Consider the following 18832-nt stretch of genomic DNA (forward strand, 5'->3'; position numbering starts at 1 on the left):
ATTTCAAATATATATATATATATTTTTTTTTTTGCAGCACAAAGGATTAAATATGTAGGAGGTGGTTGAAACCTATCTTCGTGTATTTACAAAGTAAAAAGTTATTATGAATTATGGATCCATCTCAGAACCATTATTTATGAAATTATGAACGTAATATTTGTTTGCTTGCCCAAGTTTAGTTTAGTATATCTATATTTTTTTAATAGAGAAGTACATTTTGTTTACCAAAAAGTATATTTTGATTACTTATTGTACTTATTTATTTTATTAACATTATAAATGCTGGACAAATTCACATGACTAGCATATATATCTCCCCTCCTATTAATATGTAATCCGAAAAATGATGAATTTATAAAATACTATGATTTTTCTTTTGTTTGCATGGAACAAAGGGCGTAAACTTCCTACTTTTCAACAAAGAGATTATTATAAGTATCTTATATGGTGGGAGGTTATCACAATGTTAAACAAATGTACTATGTTCAAGCTAAGAAAACAAAACAACTATATTCAAGCGTAATTCACAATGGTGGGATAGGAAAATAATCTTGTCTAGTGGAGAATGGATAAAGGTCGGAAGATCAGGTATACCTGAAGACCACCTAAAGGGGGGTTTGACTTTCGTACTTAGCCGCAAAACCCACTCTAGAATATATCACTGAGACGAAGGTGTGACAAACTCTTGACTGCTCGACAACCTGATCTTTGGGGCAACATGAATAACCTCCTGTTGGATAGCCTGCCAACTTTTCTTTTTTTGCTCCAATATTGCTCGTATTCACTTGTGTGGCACATTAGCTCAAAAGGTCTTTGTCCAATCTAGTACTATAACAATAGGAGCATTTATCAATGCATTCTTTAGTGTTTGAAATGCATGCAGACAATCATAAGAAAAATCAAATATGATATCACGTTCAAGTAAAAAACAAAGGAAGTGTTTGTTTATTGAGAATGTAGATGCTTGAAATTTCATATGTCTGGAATTATAGATGTCCGCATCTTCAGATGATCATATTTGTTTCGTAGGAAAATATATAAGGATGTTCGGAAATATTTGGATAACCACGTTTGTTTTACAAATTTATCGATGAGAATGTTCTAAATTTATGTAATGTTCCAAAAATCCCCTTATGAATATTTATATAATTTATACCTTAATCTAATATAATTTACATTTATATTATAGATTTTCTTAAAATTAATTTAATATTTTAGGTTTTTTTATATTAATGACGTATATGTATTAATTTTTGTACATGAGTAGAATTCATATTAATATAAGACTTTTTTAAAAATAATTAATATTGAATATAAATTTAATTTTCAACTTTAATATTTTTACAAAATACAATTATATAATTAATGTTATATTTGATGAAATTCATTTATTATGTTACCAAATTAAAAATTAATATTTAAAAAAATACAATAATATAATTAATGTTATATTTGGTGAAATTCATTTATTATATTATAAATTATATTCTTTTAAGAAGAAGAATATCAAAGGTAGGTTGATTGTTAAAAAAATGTTGTTTTAAAGATATGTATTTAAGATAAATAGATATTATTAATAATAAGTCATTCCAAATATTAAAAGTAAATGGAGATATTTTATAATTTAATTGAAATTTATTTTATACGTACGTGTAATACATAAATATACTTAATTGCTTATTAGTCAAATTGTACATTAATTATTTAAATTATAAAATTACAAACAAAACTAAAGAAATTTGATAAAAGAAAATATATGAAACAAGGCAAAAATGTCAATATAGGATGCCCTCCCATGGAAATTATGGAAACCCATGTTTCAAAAGGGGCATCCAAATCGACTCGGATGTTTTCCGTATGGGCATCCCGAGATACCTGGATATCTTACATCACCCTAAAACAAACGTGGGAATCTAGATGCCCATCTCACAAGAATCTTGGATTCCCATGAAACAAACGATCCAAAAGAGGTTTAGAAATTTTCAAGAAGTCCTTTACGATCTTCTTTAAAACCCGACGTGTCTAGGAAAACTTGTATCTCTTTCACTATAGATTGAGGTGGCAGCTTCTCTACAACTTCTATTTTTGTCTCGTCCGCTTCAATCCCTTCTTTGAGACCCAATACCCCATTTCAATTCCTTCTTTGACCATAAAGTGACGTTTCTCTCAGTTCAGTACCAAGTTTATTTCTTCACATCATTGAAGTACCCTCTTCAAATTCAATAGACATGTTGTCTTTTGAATATGGCAAAATCATCCATGCAGATTTCTACGACAGATTCGACTAAATCCGGAAATACAGCCAATCATGTATTTCTATAATGTTGCTCGAGCTTTGCATAGGCTGAAAGACATTCTTTAAAATGTGAACATGTTTCTTGGAATTGGGTAGTAGCCTAAATTGATATTTTTGAAAAGTATTATGATTAATTCGATATATGTGATTTTTGTTTTGAGAATGTTTTGCTTATTTGGTGCAGTAGCCTAAATTGAAATTGATGAATTTGTTTTGCCTGAAAGACATTTTGGGTGTGGTTTGACATTCCTTCGGGAATGAAGATATATTCATGTGTGCTATTCACCCACGTAGACCCAAACTTAAATACTCATATTGTTTGTTACATTTAATCGACAATTCTAATTGATTAATTGGTGTTACTAATGAGTAACACATATGTTCTTAGGCTATTAAATAACGCATCTTCTCATTCTCATATTAAAAGCATGATTAAAATGAAATTATTTGATTTACTAAAGTATAATGTTTTGTAAGAACTTTCATCGAAGCTAGATTGTGCGGAAAACAATCGATAAAAAAAAGAAAAAATCGATAAGAAAAAGTTGATTTGTGTATTGAGTGATATCGAGAGGAAAAAAAAGCAATAAAAAAGTTGATTTGAGTACAGCAAGAAAAATCAGTGATACTGATCCAATCAGAGCGATAGTATTGCCATATATATTTTTTAATACAATATGTGAGAGTGAGTTCGAACTTACGACATCCTGTTGCAAATATATACCATTAGTGTTGAGCTATATCTACAGGAGAAGAATTGATAAAGAAAAGTCGAGTCGAGGGATTCGAGAAAAAAAAAATCCGTGTAAAAAATAAAAACAAAAAAAATCGAATATAAAAAAATTCCTGAAAATTGGGCCGATCATGAAAGTTGGACGAGAGAAAAGATAAAAAAAAAAAAAAAATCATGGAGAATCAGTGTTGATTATTGACTTCGCGATTTTGCAATTTCGACTTAAAAAACATTTGAATCGAGTATTTTGAGTTTGAGTCCAAAAGGAAAACGAAAAAGAAAAATTCAGCTGAAAATTTTGATTTTCAATTTCGAGAGTAGAAAAAAAAAATAGCAGTGGCATAAGATGAAACATAAATAATAAAGATGAATAAAAGAGTAAAAAAAAAAAAAAAAAAAAAGAAGAAAGGCGGAAATGATATATTATTCTGTTAAGAAAAAATAAATAAGGAAGGGAAAAATAATTTCAGACAAAAACAGCAAAATTTTTAAAAAGCATAATTTAAATTTTACGCCCGAGGTTTTTAGCGCAATTGCGTCCCTTTTATTTTAGTATTCGCAGCAACTCCCGCTCCCGCTCCCGCTCCCTGCATAGTTTTGCAGGCTCAGATTCCTCGCTCTCCATTGATTCTCTCTTTTATCCTCTTTGGGCTGCTAAAATTGAGTGTTTAATTTCAACTTTTTGTCATGGCGATAGCTTTGGAGTTCATCAATCGATTTTACTGCCGACTATCTAGCCGATTGGTTTAGGAGCTGCTGCTGCACCATTGTTATTCTCTGGAAAAGCATTAAACATTTCAGAAACGGTAATTCTGATGAAAACCCTGATGTTTAATCTTGATTCTTCAACCAAAGCTCTCGCGATTATCTTCAACATGCATCTATGGTCAAACGGCAACTTAACAAGTTCCTAGTTCCCCAATTTTAGTATTATACTAGAATTTTAGGATATTTTTTGTTAGATTTTTATACTGTTGGGATATTTTGGTGTTAGTTGAATTAACCATAGCATTTTGAGTGCATCTAAATTCACCCATAACATCTCAAGTGCATTCAAATTCACCAATTTTTGTACTACGACAATGTTATAGTATTTCTGTTAAATTTTTATATTGTTGGTGATATTTTGATGTTAGTTGAATTTTAGTGCGTCTACTGATTTTGCTTCAGTATCATATTTTTTTCCCTACTAAAAACTGATGTAGAGTTAAATAGTTAAAAGCTTAGCACCAGAAATTTAGAACAAACAGAAACTTTCAATAATCAAATTGTCTATAAAGAAACATAATAACTGTGGCTGTGTGGCTCTGGTTTGCTTGATTTAATAGCTATCCATTTCTTCTCGGAGGCTGAAGGCAGCCTGGCATTGAAAAGAAAAAATCTATTTCTCAAAGCTTGATGCTTAGTTTACAGAAATGAAACGAACCGCAAATTTTCAAGTTGTCAGGGGAAGCGGAAACATATATATTAGTGGGAAAGGAGAAACATATGAATAAGTGGGAAAGAGGAAACATATATATTAGTGGAATTAATCTATAAATAAAGAGAGGATAATTGTATCAATAGTGTAGATGTGTTGTTATAGTTTATAATTGAGCTTAGCAGATAAATAATACTCCAGATATAGAGTATCAAGTTCATTGTCAACCTTGCTTCTTAAATGGTGGAAAAGTTCAACTTCTATACCTCAATGTGGTTTCTGAGTTCTCCTGGTGCTGTAGGTGATTTATTTTGGACTTTTTTACCAGAATTTTGTTAAAAGGCAGTTTAAAAAGTTTTCAGATAAATTTTTTCATGCAAAAGTTAAAATGTGAACATGTTTCTCGGAAACAGCAGTTCAAGGTTTAGACGATGTTTATTGTTTCCAATTTTCTTAGTGATGAATCTTAATAGGTTTTAAACTGCTTGAGACGGAATAATGTTATTGGTTTGATGCCTCTCAAATACTCCCATGTGCCCACCATTTCTCTGTACTACTTTCTTGCATGAGATCTATCATTGTTTCTTCTTTGGCCACACATCTGATTTCACTAGCAACTATGTGTCAATGACTCAACTCTTTATTGGTTTATTTCCCTTTTATATTCAAAGTAGTACGAGTATTAGCAGCTTTACCTATTTTCTATTTATGATCTACATCGTAATTGAACAACACTAAATCCTCTAAAAGAATTAAAATAAGATTGGAAGGTACTACTAAAAATTTCCCCCCTTTTTAGTTCTAAATAAGGATAGATTAAAAATATCAAATTTAGAAACATTTATATTTCTTCTTATGATTGAATTTGTTTTCGATCAAACTGTTTTGTTGCTCATTTAGGTTGGTCTGATTCTCAGTGTTGGTTGTTGCTTAGTATGTTAGAGATTTAGTCCTGTAGCTGGTCTTATAGAAGTTTTCTTTTGAATTGATGCTTATTTTGGATTTTGAAGTTTGTAAATTTGATGTTATGATTGTGACTTAGCTTTAGATTCCATCTGAGAAGGACAAGGTGTGTTGGTTCTCTTTCCACTCTCTTCTGTTAGTACCCAGGTGAGTGTAAGAGCCAAAATCTGAAGAGGCCTCATATAGAAGGAAAACGTGCCCCCTCTTATAAAGAGGTAGTGAACTAGGATACTAAATCAATGGGACCCCCTCATAAATGACAGCATCAATGACCCAACTACCAACCGAAAGGATAAACCCAAGCTCTTACACCGTCTGGACCCAACAATTGGGATTTGGGAAGAGGTGATAATGGTTCAGAGATGTGCTTACCATGATGATTGGAACTTGTAAGGCCCCAATAGTAAACACCGACCTAGGTAAGGAAGGGCAAAGAGGGAAATTCACCATCTTCAAGTAGGGGTTCTTATATGCTTTTGGAGTCTGGGGGGTATGCTTTGTTTGTTTTGGGTAATACTGGGTAGGGAGAGAACCATCACTCTCTAAAGGGCTGGAAAGACTTTTGTATTGCCTTAGTGCTTGTTCTTCTAGTTTTTCAGCTTGAATATAAATATTTTGGTGAGGGGATACCTTATAGAACTCCATTAAAGAGGCCATAAATGACCACCTGAAATTTGGCAAGATGAATGTGGCTAGTTTCATTGAGGACAAGATGACACCCTCCTACGGAAGATGGATAAGAGTCTCCAATCTCCCAGTTAATTATGGAACTTTGTAATCTTTCACTTCAAAGGTGAGAAATGTGGAGGCTATGAAGAAACAACAAAGAAGACACAAAGAAGACTCGATCTCGTGGAGGTAAGGATCAAAGTGATGCAGCGTAAGCCCTAAAATAGTTAGTTACCTGTTAGCATACTAGCTGTTAGTTGCTTACTTGGTTAGTTAGCCATTTTTTAGTTGCAATGCTACTATAAATACCCGTGTTTAGATGGTAAAAGGAAGATCATTATCATCAATAAAGTTTCTCTCCTTTGGTTTATGCCAAATTGGTATCAGAGCAACCCCGTGAGAGGGCCTACCTTTGGAAGTAACGCAGTTTAGTCTAATACTAATAGGGAGTTTAGAGCGAAACTCCACCAAAATCCGCAAACCATTTTCTCACCAAGAACATCAAAGTTCAATGTATGATGGATACAGCGACCAGAAAATTGGATCAACTGGTTGTACAGTCAATGAGATGCATCAAGAACAGAGGAACAACTCCGTAGTAAATACTATGAGCTTTTTCCACCACGTAAACCTCAAGAATGCAGAAACAAAGGGAGCTTCCGATTTTTCCAGCAAAGAAGACGAGTTTTTCAGTTGGCTTATATATGGCCAACCAAGAAGCCCTAATTTGCCAGTGAAAGATTTAAACTAACCTAATAATTATTACAAGCAAATGAAGACTAAATAAAAGGGGTTTGGGCTAAAAGATGGAGGATGGATTTGTGCCCTTACAAAGACTAATAGAAGTCCAAAGTCAGAAAAGTTCTAAATAATGAAGCTTAATTGGCCTTCTTGGCTTGCCTGGGTGACTGGGCCCTCTTGGTTCATATAACTATCTTTTGAGTTTTTAATAAAATTGACCATTTACTATCGTTAGTAATTTAATCTTTGATTAGGGTGTTTAGCCCAATTTCTGCACTCTCCATTATCTGGTTTTCAATTTCTGATATATTTTTCATGTCTTTTCAAGAGCTTGCAGACTAACGAATCTATATAACTCAAACTTCAGTGTGAAGAATTTCAGAAAGTGGGGAGATAAATGGACGCGAAGGAAGCTGGTTCGCTGCTTGACAATCTAATTGCTGCTTTCAACAGTCGGATTGCGGAGCTCCAAGATCTTGTAATTGCCCGAAACAGTGAGTGGAAATATTTTGGCCTTTATTCATTTTCTTGGCTATAATTCTCTTTGATGCAGAAGCATCACTACCACATGATCGACATCTTGTTGTTACAGTGTATCCGGCAAGTTGTGTCCCTGATTTGTCGGCAGTTGATGCATCACTGAAGGCGATGGAATTGCAGGTGCAGGCAATCAAGAACCAGTTACGAGAAGAAGCAGAAGCAATTCCCAAAGCAAAAGTATTTTCAACCCTTCGTTTTAAGAAAATCATTCTCTCGACTCTACATCCAATTCTGTTTGTCTTTGAACATTTTTTGTTCCTTTTCATCTATCAATGAAAAGTTCGTTTCTTGTTAAAAAAAAAAATTATAAATATTGACTTAAAAATAAAAAACTTATTCAGTGTGAAAGAGATTTGACAAACTTATGGTACCCAAGAAACTCATGAATACTAAAATGACCCTTCATTGACCTGCAAGGTTCTATAAGATCTATAATGCCCGATCATATAACTGCTACTTATCATTCTCATGATGCCATGTATCACTTTGAAAATTTTAAAGAGAATGGAAAAGGACTGCAGGGAACTCATTATCTGATTTAGTGAGCCTTTCAAAATTGTGGCTTTGACAGTTTTACTGCTGTCTTGTGTAGCTAAATCGCTGCCTAGTTGATGTACTATATATGTTATAAAATGGTTCACCAAATGTTGCCAGAAACTTATCGAAGCATCTCTGAAGCAGCAGAAGAGATTAGAAAGTATATCACTTCATGTTCCCACATATCAGATTCAGCCCGAAAGAGTTTCTGCATTGAACTTAAATACCAGGTAACTAATTTGTTTTAAATTCTATAAGAGTTCCATGATCTGAACCCGACTCAATTTTTATTGTTAAGGTAGTTCTGTAAGGTTTTATGGCTTCCATTTTTTCAGTCTTTGTTCAGAGGCCAATAATTCTGGTACTGGATTGGGCTCCCTAGAGGCTAAGGATGTGATTTCCGTCTTACCTAAGGTGTGAATTCTCTTCCTTTTCAAACATAGGACCTTCTACTCTTATACATTGTAGCATTGAACCAAAAACTTAAGCGGAGAAGATTACCCAGGCATCATTCTTTACTTGATCATTAATGTAGATAAAGTGACCTTTATAATGTCAATTTCAGGGGAAGAAAAGTTGTTCCTCTCCACCACTTTGGTACATAACCACTGATGACCTGAATTCACTGTCATCGTGAGTTGTTCTTTCCTCTAGCTTAAGTACATAGGAATAACTGATAGCTAGTTCTTCTTACTTAGAATAACAAGAAGCAATGCTCGAGTAATGATGAAGTTGCTTTCTAGTGTTTAAAAAATTGGAATATGAGTTCCATGCTTCTAAATGGAAAATGGAGCAATGAAGATCCGTTGAAAACATATTCAATTTCAGCTGCTTCATCGACATTTCTTTTGTTTAGCTCATAAGAGACCAAATAATTTTTCCAAGTGTTTAGTGATATTAATGACATTGGATAAAATGCATAACGAGGACAACTCATGAAATTACGAATTTAGATATCAACATTTGAAGTCCCTTTGGGGATATCCGATAAAATTGGAACAATGCAGAGATATCAGCATTTGAAATTTAGGCTCATTTATACAAAATGGCCTATGTTTTTGGTTTCAATTTTGCCTTTCATGTTCTAAGAGTTTCAATTTTACCCCAATCTTTTAATTTGTTTCAAGAAAGACCTTCCATCTACAATTTTCATTATAATTAAAATTCAACCAAATAAATTACACAAAATGTTTCTAACTAATGTGGTTGATTTCAAAATTTCTCCTAAAATCTTTAAAGTTTCAGTTTTTCTCTCAATTTTTTATTTTTTGTTAGACATTTTTAATGGAGATGGCTAACCAAATGATTTTATGAAACAAATTAAAGATTCAAGGGTAGAATTGAATATTTAAAGCATTGGAGCGAAATGAAACCAACCAGGGCACATGCTGTATAACAAAGCCATTGGCATATGATTTCCCTGTAAAGTTGCTGGTAATCCTTTGTTTTTTTGACAAGTCTTGCCAATGCCAACCACAGATATATGAGAGGAAGGTTAACAGTCGACAAGGTCAATGCTGCTGTTAATGACATGGCAACATATGCTGAAGCAAGTGCCCAGCTTATTGCCGTCCCAAAGAAGAAGGTTCATGTTAAATTTTCTCTCTGCTTTAACAAGCATATAGATAGCCACCACTTATATGCTGACAATGGGTACTTTTTGTGAAGCTGGCGGAGAACCTCTGGGATAAAGCTCTGGTAAGTTCGCTTACAGTCTTTGTCCGCATCTCTTTTTATTTGATTCTTCTTCCTTATTCCTTCCTTTCTCTCTCTGCGTTGATGCTTGCAAAACTTGAGATGTGGGTTGTAGGAAAATTGCCAGTGAACGTGTTGCATAACATATTCAGTATATAATATATTCACTAATATAAATACTTTATATATTTGGAAGGACATCTAAACAACTTGTGGATTCATTTGTTGTCTGCTTGAGTAGTGAGACGCTACAAATAGATTGAAAAACTTTGCCCATTTTACTTGATAACTTAGGAGTTAGGAACCCCCTGATGAAGTTGGATGGAGAAAAAGAAAAAAACTGTTTACTATTTGTTCCCAGTCTGATTGGGAAATCCTTGTGCGGTTTCCCTTTGGGGATAAATTCCCCCTGTCACTTGATGAGTGACAGCAGGCAGTGCGACAAGTTGACGAGAGTAGATAATGTTTGATCGATGCTTGTGATGGTAGGAAGGGAAGACAGAGCGATGCTGCTTGGTGAGTGACAATAGTGTCATGCTTCGCGAGAGTAAATGAAGTTTGAGAGAGGTATAAAGTTGGCATTGATAGGTGAAAACAGGTGGGTCATGGGTGACAACACTCCTAGTCCTCAAATATCTTCCGGGCAAGGGCAAATGGCAGAAACAAAGTGAAAGAGAGTGAAAAAATGAGGTAGGGGGCAAATAAGGAGAAGAAACAGATGAAACGGTCATGCCGTCATGGTTTCAAATTTGAAGTATTAATACCAAATAAAATTATAGAGATGGGCCAATGAAATGGCTAAATTAATAAAACTGAATATTAACAATAAAATTATAGGTCTCAAGTTTGAATCTTTCAGTGGGCTCAATTTTAAAAATTCTTGATGTTTCTCAAGTCTGAGCCTTGGGATGGGTGTGGGTGCCCCTGGTTATTTAGAGGAGAAAAGTTCTTACTCTTGGTTATCAAAAAATAAATAAATAAAAAAGAATAATAAAACACCCCTGGAGAACTCAGAAGCTTGTCACTACTTGGATGGCGGGAGATAGACAGCAAACACAAACATGAAGCACTACTTCACCATGAAGAAAGTACGAATAGACGAAGTTGTCTGCAGAGAAAACGACGAACAGTCACGCAAAAACATGAACAGACGAACCCTTCGAGCATGAAGCGACCAACTGAGAATGGAGAGGCATTGTCAAAACTGAGAGACGCTACCGGAAGTAGAGTGCGGTTTCCAGATGGCGGCTGGTTAGATAGCAATAGAAATTAAGGTTTTATTTGCTACTTTGATACTATATTCATTTTGAGAGAATAAAAATATTATGCTATATACAAATTAGTGCAACAAGATTACTTATATATGGGAGGAAGACCTATCACAGCATAAAGAACAAATAAAGATAACAAAGACCAGATATTAACGACTGATGTTTACACCTAAGTATTTATAAAAATATTAGAAATTCCCATATATATATATATGAGTTGAATTTGACCTCGAGCCTGGTCAAATTGGGATTCCCCATGGTGCTCACCTGTTCTTGAGACTTTTTTTCTTTTCTTTTCCTTACCACCTCTGATGTCAATGTTTGCATGCAGGAGCTAAGAGATATAGCAACCATGGAAGCAGTGAAAGGAAAATATTTCTTTCTGGAAACTGACATGAAAGGACCTTCATTAAAACTTGACAATACTGGAAAAGCCATACTAACCGTAAGTTTATGATATATTTATGTGCTCTCTTTACAATCATAGGGACATTGGAGAGCACTAATATATAAAACACTGGTTTTTACTATGATTCCTTAAAACTCAAAGCATTGCTAGTTTGTCTCTTCCAGACTCATTATCATAGTTCATATAGTCCTTAACGTGTAGCTCGGGTTTTTGAAAAATTGTCTACTTTTCTGCTTCACAGGTCCTTCGTCACCTTGGACGTATAAGCGAGACTCGGATTGGACACCAGCGTGTAATTTTACTATTAAAACCATCGTAATCAGCCTTGCGTTTATTCAGAAACAAGATTACCAAGTCTTGCATTGATGAACGTCTAGCCTGTACGAGGATAATCATTTGGTGGTACAACAGAATTGTATAATAGTCGATAATTCTGGCAATCCATTTCTCCAAGATTAACGATCAAATTCGTATATATTGATTGTTTCGAAGAAGGTGAAAGAATCTGGTAACTGAAAAAGTACATTCATTTATAGATAAATTGGGAGAATGGTATGATGTCTGTCTTTGATTATCATGAAAGGAATCCTTGAATTTGAAATGAGGTGGTTATTGTTTTTTTTTTTTTTTTTTTTCACTCTTAAATTTTTGATCTCTCTAACAGTCTTTCCTCCCTCCATAGCTTTTATCTCTCACTCTCTTTTACTTTTTTCCCTTAAAAAATGTTATGCATTTTCTGTTATTAATTCTATGAATCTAAAATCACTTTTAAAAACAAACATTAATGATATAACTTTTTTTTATTATATTAAAATCAAAATCAATTTAAAAAGTGTGAACCAAACAGAAAGATGGCTTATAATCAAACACTTTATAGAAAAGTGAATTAATCTCAAAATTTGTCCTAAAAAGTCAGGTTGAGATTCAATTTCTCCTTTGAAGCATTATCCAATCCCGGAATAGAATATACTTCCATCCCCATCGGGAGCGGATGTCCAAATAGATATCACACCAAAACCCAGATGCTATAAATATATCCACAAGAAAAAAAAGAAAGTAGCAATCAATTAAATTTCTGCAAAGCTTCGTTAGATATTTGCTGAATTCATGAAAGAGAATAATCCGGCGTCTGTTTTGGCAGCATTGGTGGCGGTGGCTGCGGCGGCGGCGGCGTTTGCAGGTTTGTCTCAGGCCAAAATTCCGACCACTTTGGACGGCCCTTTCGAGCCCCGAACGGCGCCGTTTCATGCCGGCCTCCGTGGTCACGCCGTCGATTTGCCCGCCGATGATCCTCGACTTCGGCGCCGGGTTAGCGGCTTCCTGCCGGAGCAGATCGCCGTCTCGCTATCAGTTGATTATGATTCTGTTTGGATTTCTTGGGTTACAGGTTCATGTTTTCTTCCTCTCATTAATTTCTTTTTTCTTCTGTTTTTTTGAGCTCAACAACTGTAGAATAGATGACACCGAACTAGACTAATGATAAATTGACATTAAAATTTACCCCAGATATTGAAGGTGTTGCATTGAAAAAATGTGTGGACATTTGTTCTAAGGTCGTTAATAATTAACACCGATTATCTCTTATACTAACGTTTAACGTATATAATGTTTTTTTTTTTCTTTTTTTGAATATAACATGTTGGGGAGGGGATTCGAACTCACAACCACTTGGTTGGAGGTATATGTCAATTAGCACTGAGCTATGCTCGTTTTGACTTATATCTTTACTTTCTTAATTAATATTATTTAGGTTCATGTTTTCTATTTTGGTGGGATGTTTTTGAAAGTTTTAGTTTAATTTTTGAACTTTTGAGAAATCATTTTAGTTATTATTATTAATTTTCACTTAATTTCATTCCATCCAATTTATTTGACTCCTTGAAAAAAAAAAAAACTCTATTTGACTAATAGCAACATGATAAATACACACATATTTGAAATTATCTTAAAAAACAAAATAGTTATAAGAATGAAAGGGATTGTTTTTTTAAATTTTGGACTAAGATAGATATTACAAAATTTAGTCACCATAGTTAAGTTTAAAATTTTAGAGATAAGAATGATATACCGAAAATACAAGAGATGAAAAAATGAAAAAACTTTAAAAAGTTAAAAAGACTAAAATAAGATTTATATGATGGTTGTTTTTCATAGTTGTCCAACTTATTTAATACTAGCTAGATTTTTTCTTTTCCACAATGGTGGATAACTCTAACATTTCTTACGTCCTTCTTCGACTATATATCTCGAACATTTTCTAATTTTCTAAGTTTAGATATATTATTTTTATAATTTTTATAAAAAGTATGAAAACCAGCTTGCTGCGGAGTCACAAACTTATTTATTTCTAATTTCATCCCATACTATTAAAATTAAACATAATTTGGACCACTCTATTTGGCTTAATTAAAATAGCAAAAACAATTAAATAATTATCCCATATTATTAAAATCATCAACATGGAACTATTAAGATTGAGCTTGGCAGGTATATGTTTTTTAAATATTTAAGGTATTGTGAATGGGATGTGCAGGGGAATATCAGATTGGTAACGACATTAAGCCTTTAGATCCTAAAACTATTTCGAGCGTTGTTCATTTTGGGCGATTAAAAACATCGTTGACCAGTCAAGCAACTGGCTATTCCATGGTATACAATCAACTTTACCCTTTTGAAGGCCTCCAGAATTACACCTCTGGAATTATCCACCATGTTCGTCTTTCAGGTACTCGCTTCGTTCCGTTTCTGTTTTTATTTTATTTTAGATATATTATAAATAATTTTGAATTTTGAATTTTTTACTTTTTACATTTATTTTGAGAAAATATCCTTTTGTTCCATGAGTTTTAACTTTAGTTTCATAAGGATCTTAGACTTCAAAATGTTACACTTTTACCTATGATTTTTTAGTTTAATCTCCATTTAATTCCTAGGTTTCAAAACATTACTTTTTTACCTCTAAGTTTTTAGTTTCTTTTCCATTTATTCCTAGCCAGCTTTCAAAGTATTATACTTTTACCCCTGACAATAACCGAACCATTAAAAACCCTAATACAATGCTGACTAGAATGTTGAACGGATCCATTTAATATTAATTTATATTATTTATATACTTAGATAGTAAAATTAATGTTTTATTAACATATTTTGACCCGTGAGCAAACCACTTGATAAAACGATTTATTTTGTTGAGGTTGTTCAGATTTCATGTATCATAGCATCCGAGTGACACGTTCTTCGTATGTCCAAATATATTAAGAAAACAACAATTTAATGATATCCATCAACTTCTTAACTATAACTTTTTTACGGAGAAATTTTAAGAGTAAAAAATTTAAGGACCAAATTGAGAGCTATATAGAAAACCAAAGACCATATTACGTATATTTTACCAAGAAAGTATTACTGAATATATATAGTTCATTAGTTGAGGTATTTGACCAAAAGTTGGAGGTTTGAAACTCTAGCCCCACGTGTCGTCAAACATAAATTTTGTTTTTTTGACTTCTCTTTTTGTGTGTTGATATTTAGGGTTGAAGGCACAGAAAGTGTACTATTACAGATGTGGAGATCCATCCATTGGAATGAGTGACATTTATTCGTTTAAAAGCATGCCTGTTTCTAACCGCGGGAGCTATCCAAATAGAATAGCTATTGTGGGAGATCTTGGGCTCACATACAATACCACCGCCACACTGAGTCACATGATGAGCCATAAGCCTGACCTTCTTCTCATAATTGGTGACATCAGTTATGCAAATATGTACCTCACAAATGGCACTGGTACTGACTGCTATTCTTGCACGTTTTCCGATACTCCGATCCACGAGACCTATCAGCCTCGTTGGGATTTCTGGGGAAGGTACGCTTTTTGTTTCACCCAAAAGATTGATGCGGGTGACATTGTTTGCATTCCCAACAATCTTCTAATTAATATTGTTCACAATCCTATATACTTATATTGGAGAGCAAATCACATTTTTGTTTTTTGGTTATAAATTTACAGATATATGCAGAGTTTTGTTTCTAAAGTTCCAATGATGGTGGTGGAAGGAAACCATGAATTAGAAGAACAAGTTGGAGGTCATAAATTTGTAGCTTACAGTTCAAGATTTGCATTCCCATCAGAAGAAAGTGGATCTTTTTCCACATTTTACTACTCCTTTAATGCTGGGGGTATCCATTTTATCATGCTTGGTGCATATGCTGACTATAAGAAATCAGGTGCAATTTCCTTTTCTTTCATTATAATTGTAAAAAAAAAAGAATTTAATATTTGACCATATATTTTTTTTAATCTATAATTTTATTTTTTTGTAATTATTACAGGGGCTCAGTATAAATGGCTGGAGCAAGACTTGGCTAATGTTGACAGATGGGTAACTCCATGGCTGGTGGCAACATGGCATCCTCCATGGTATAGTTCTTACAAAGCTCACTACAGAGAGGCAGAATGTATGAGGTTGGAGATGGAGGATCTGCTTTATTCTTATGGCGTAGACATTGTCTTCAGTGGACATGTAAGTCTTCATTTCCCTTTTCACGGAGAAATTGCAACTAAAAACAAGAAACAGTACTAGAAACAAGAGTGTTACGAAATGAATCCTGAAAAATAGTTCATGCATAAGTAACGTTGAAATGACGACGTGAATAGGTGCATGCGTACGAGAGGTCGAATCGGGTGTACAATTATAGACTAGACCCATGTGGTCCAGTGTACATAACAATAGGAGATGGAGGGAACAGAGAGAAGATGGCTGTGGAGCATGCAGATGAAGCAGGCAACTGCCGATATCCAAAGCATTCTCCAGCAAATGATGGTAACATTTGTGCCTCAAATTTCACCAGTGGACCCGCAAAGGGTAACTTCTGTTGGGACCGCCAACCTGATTTCAGTGCCTTTAGAGAAGCTAGCTTTGGCCATGGAACTCTCGAGGTTTCTATCTCTATCTCTGTCTCTATTTCGATTTCTTGAGAATAATTTCTATAACATTGACCAACAAAAATGAATAAAGGTAACTTCTGCAACTGACTAAGTTTTATGTCGGATAAGTTTATCATCAACTTATTTTAACATGGATAAAGAAAATGTATAATTAAAAAATGTTACAAAGTAAATTGTAAAATAACCAAAGAAAAAAAAAACTAGTTTTCCAGTCCTAAATAGTAAGGAGTGTATTAGCACAACTCATATTGTATTAGCATTACATGCCTAAGTTCCATATTTTTGTAGAATAGGTAGCAAATTAATTTAATTATATTCTCTCGTCATTAGTTCCTTTTTTTTTTTTCGAAGTTAAGTGAGGTGGAGATTCGAACTTACGTTCTTTCCATTAGATATAGGTGTTTAAATTAGTTGAACTATGCTCAGATTGAGATTCTCTAACCATTACTCGAGACATAAGGTACTCCAAGTCTCAATCCATAAACAAGCCTCTTATGACTAAAAGAGGTAAAAATTTCAAATTAAAAATTCTAATTTACCTTATATGAGCCTTGAAACACAAGCCTTACAAACTTTTCCCAACATTATTTAGAATTATGTTTGAGATATGAATGAATTAGCATGACCTTTTGCGATGTTCGATTTTTTCATATCGAATGGTTTGACGTCAACAAGAGAGGTTAATAGACGTTTTATTATATCATAAAATACCGACAAAATAAAAAAGATGTGAAATGTTTATTTATTAATTTAAATGTGATGGAATGACAGGTGAAGAATGAGACTTGGGCTCTATGGACATGGCACAGAAATAAGGACACCGATGATAAAGTTGGGGATCAAATGTTCATTGTGAGGCAACCAGATTTTTGTCCATTTGCTAACAATAAGCAAACTCGATGGTTTGCTTCTAGCTGAAGTCTTCTACTCTGACATCCCAATTCAGCAATTATGCACAAATCTAGAGGTTTATAGATTAAAAGCATCCTATTCTCCAGAAAAGTGATGGTTTAGTCCCTAAACTATAATATTTATCAATTTAGTCTCTTTAATTTGATATTATGTACAAATTTTGTTTTAAATGTGTAATAATTTTGCCCTTGTCTAGTTTGAAATGTGTAATTATTTAATAAATGTTACAGAGGTTTAAAGTTACAGTTACATGGATCAAATGGTGTTTAAAAATAAAAAGGTCACGTGGTAATTGGAGCATAACTTAATTTAGTAAATTAAGGAAGGCACTAATTAGTTTTCCCAATGGTTGAAAATTTCTCACCTCCACGTTTGTTGAACTAAAAAAATAATAATAATAAATAAAGGTCATGTGTGCACAAATAAAATAAATGTGGCAGATGAGATTCAAGTGACTATCATGTTAAATCTAGGTCATTTCAAGATTTTTCACTGTAGAGGTTGATTTTCAAATGATACATAATTTTTTACTATAAAGATTAAATCGTTGTAAAGATTGTAAAATCGTAGATCATGAAAGAAAGCAAAATCAAAGTACTAACAAAATTTCTCCCTTTATCAAAAAAAAAAAAAAAAATCTCTCTTACAAGAGGATGCAAATGATTGGTGGATACATAATTGAAGTGAATGATGATGTTAGAAAAGTATTGAGATTGGAAAGGGAAATTGACCAAAGTGATAAATTTGGATTCTGGAAAGGAAGATTGATGGGATCATATGCATTAGATTTAGATTTTTTTTTTTTTTTAATTTTTGGTTTCTTCTTTCTAATGTTCATATTCACTTGTCTATCTGTCAGTCTCAAAGTTCCCACAATCTGCGCTTTAACCATTCTAAAAAACTTGGCATTTCCCATCTCCAATCATTGTACTTGTCCACCACATTGCTTTTGGAGTAATATTTTATCTTCATCCAACTTTTATACTCATTCCATTGGGAGTAAAATATATTTTTATCCTAAGTTTGAGCATAAGTTTTTGTTTGACCTCCAAGAATAGACGGTTCAATTTAAAATGTATTAATTGTGCATGCCTTCCCAATCTTGATTAACTCCATTAATTTGAAGTTTATGCTATCAAACACTTAAGCTTAGTTGAAACTTAATCTACCTGTGTTCTTTTAATAATAATATTAATAAGTAATGTATGTATTAAACTCATATGATAAATGACATAGACTTATTATAAACATTTTTTAAATTAAAGATTCCAATTTATTTGGAAAATCACTTTTCTTTACAAACGACGATTAGAATGACGTCGATGGTAATGATTTTGTGGGTGGTTCTTGCAGTGAGATCGACTTGGAGAAATGTAGGGGCGAAGATTCACCGGACATCTCGTCCGAAAAATATGCCAAGTATATAATTTAATTAATACTTAGATTGTTCTCTCGATCACTCTTAATGAAAAGTTAACAAGTAATTTTGACAGTGGAATAGCAACGAAAGATAAGGAAGCAAATATCAAAAAGCGAGAGAGAAAGCAGAAGCAACTTTTAAGGAAGCGAAGGAGATATGATCCAACATGACCTTGAAAGAGAAAGAAAGAGTAAAAGCAACTCTTAAGCGAGCACAAGAGAAAGCAGGCGTTGCCAAGGGACACCCCCGATCAAAGAAAGCAATAGAGAAAGTAGAAC

General features: G+C 33.4%; 2 protein-coding genes across 4 annotated transcripts; both read left to right on the forward strand.

Annotated features, from left to right (window-relative positions):
* The first annotated feature begins 3530 nt into the window (after positions 1-3530).
* LOC111021632 (spindle/kinetochore-associated-like protein) lies at positions 3531-11897 on the forward strand. Of its 3 annotated transcripts, none has more exons than XM_022298665.2 (10): positions 3531-3838; positions 7154-7319; positions 7418-7542; positions 8020-8132; positions 8238-8316; positions 8468-8535; positions 9382-9487; positions 9571-9600; positions 11200-11313; positions 11519-11897. In XM_022298665.2, exons 2-10 carry the CDS (start codon positions 7223-7225, stop codon positions 11594-11596), a joined length of 810 nt encoding a protein of 269 aa, XP_022154357.1. In that variant the 5' UTR covers positions 3531-3838; positions 7154-7222; the 3' UTR covers positions 11597-11897. The 3 variants fall into 3 exon arrangements, with proteins under 3 accessions (XP_022154357.1, XP_022154365.1, XP_022154349.1); XM_022298673.2 differs by having other exon boundaries at positions 7163-7319; XM_022298657.2 differs by having other exon boundaries at positions 3532-3838; positions 7193-7319.
* Positions 11898-12044: 147 nt separating this feature from the next.
* On the forward strand, positions 12045-17379 carry PAP15 (purple acid phosphatase 15). Its single transcript, XM_022290483.2, has 7 exons — positions 12045-12664; positions 13811-14002; positions 14809-15139; positions 15284-15501; positions 15607-15797; positions 15932-16213; positions 16994-17379. The coding sequence occupies exons 1-7, from the start codon at positions 12385-12387 to the stop codon at positions 17138-17140; spliced, it is 1641 nt and encodes a 546-aa protein (XP_022146175.1). The 5' UTR covers positions 12045-12384; the 3' UTR covers positions 17141-17379.
* Positions 17380-18832: the final 1453 nt, after the last annotated feature.

This window comes from Momordica charantia (genome assembly GCF_013281855.1).
Source record: "Momordica charantia cultivar OHB3-1 chromosome 9 unlocalized genomic scaffold, Mcharantia_2.0 BLBB01000009.1, whole genome shotgun sequence".
NCBI classification, from domain to species: domain Eukaryota; kingdom Viridiplantae; phylum Streptophyta; class Magnoliopsida; order Cucurbitales; family Cucurbitaceae; genus Momordica; species Momordica charantia.

Bases quoted from the DNA above. Each gene is read 5' to 3' on its own strand.
- LOC111021632 (XM_022298665.2), top strand. From the start codon at position 7,223: ATGGACGCGAAGGAAGCTGGTTCGCTGCTTGACAATCTAATTGCTGCT. The intron at 7,543-8,019 runs GTATTTTCAACC...AAATGTTGCCAG, and splicing joins AAGCAATTCCCAAAGCAAAA to AAACTTATCGAAGCATCTCT. The intron at 8,536-9,381 runs GTGAGTTGTTCT...TGCCAACCACAG, and splicing joins GACCTGAATTCACTGTCATC to ATATATGAGAGGAAGGTTAA.
- PAP15 (XM_022290483.2), top strand. From the start codon at position 12,385: ATGAAAGAGAATAATCCGGCGTCTGTTTTGGCAGCATTGGTGGCGGTG. The intron at 12,665-13,810 runs GTTCATGTTTTC...TGGGATGTGCAG, and splicing joins TTGGATTTCTTGGGTTACAG to GGGAATATCAGATTGGTAAC. The intron at 16,214-16,993 runs GTTTCTATCTCT...ATGGAATGACAG, and splicing joins TTGGCCATGGAACTCTCGAG to GTGAAGAATGAGACTTGGGC.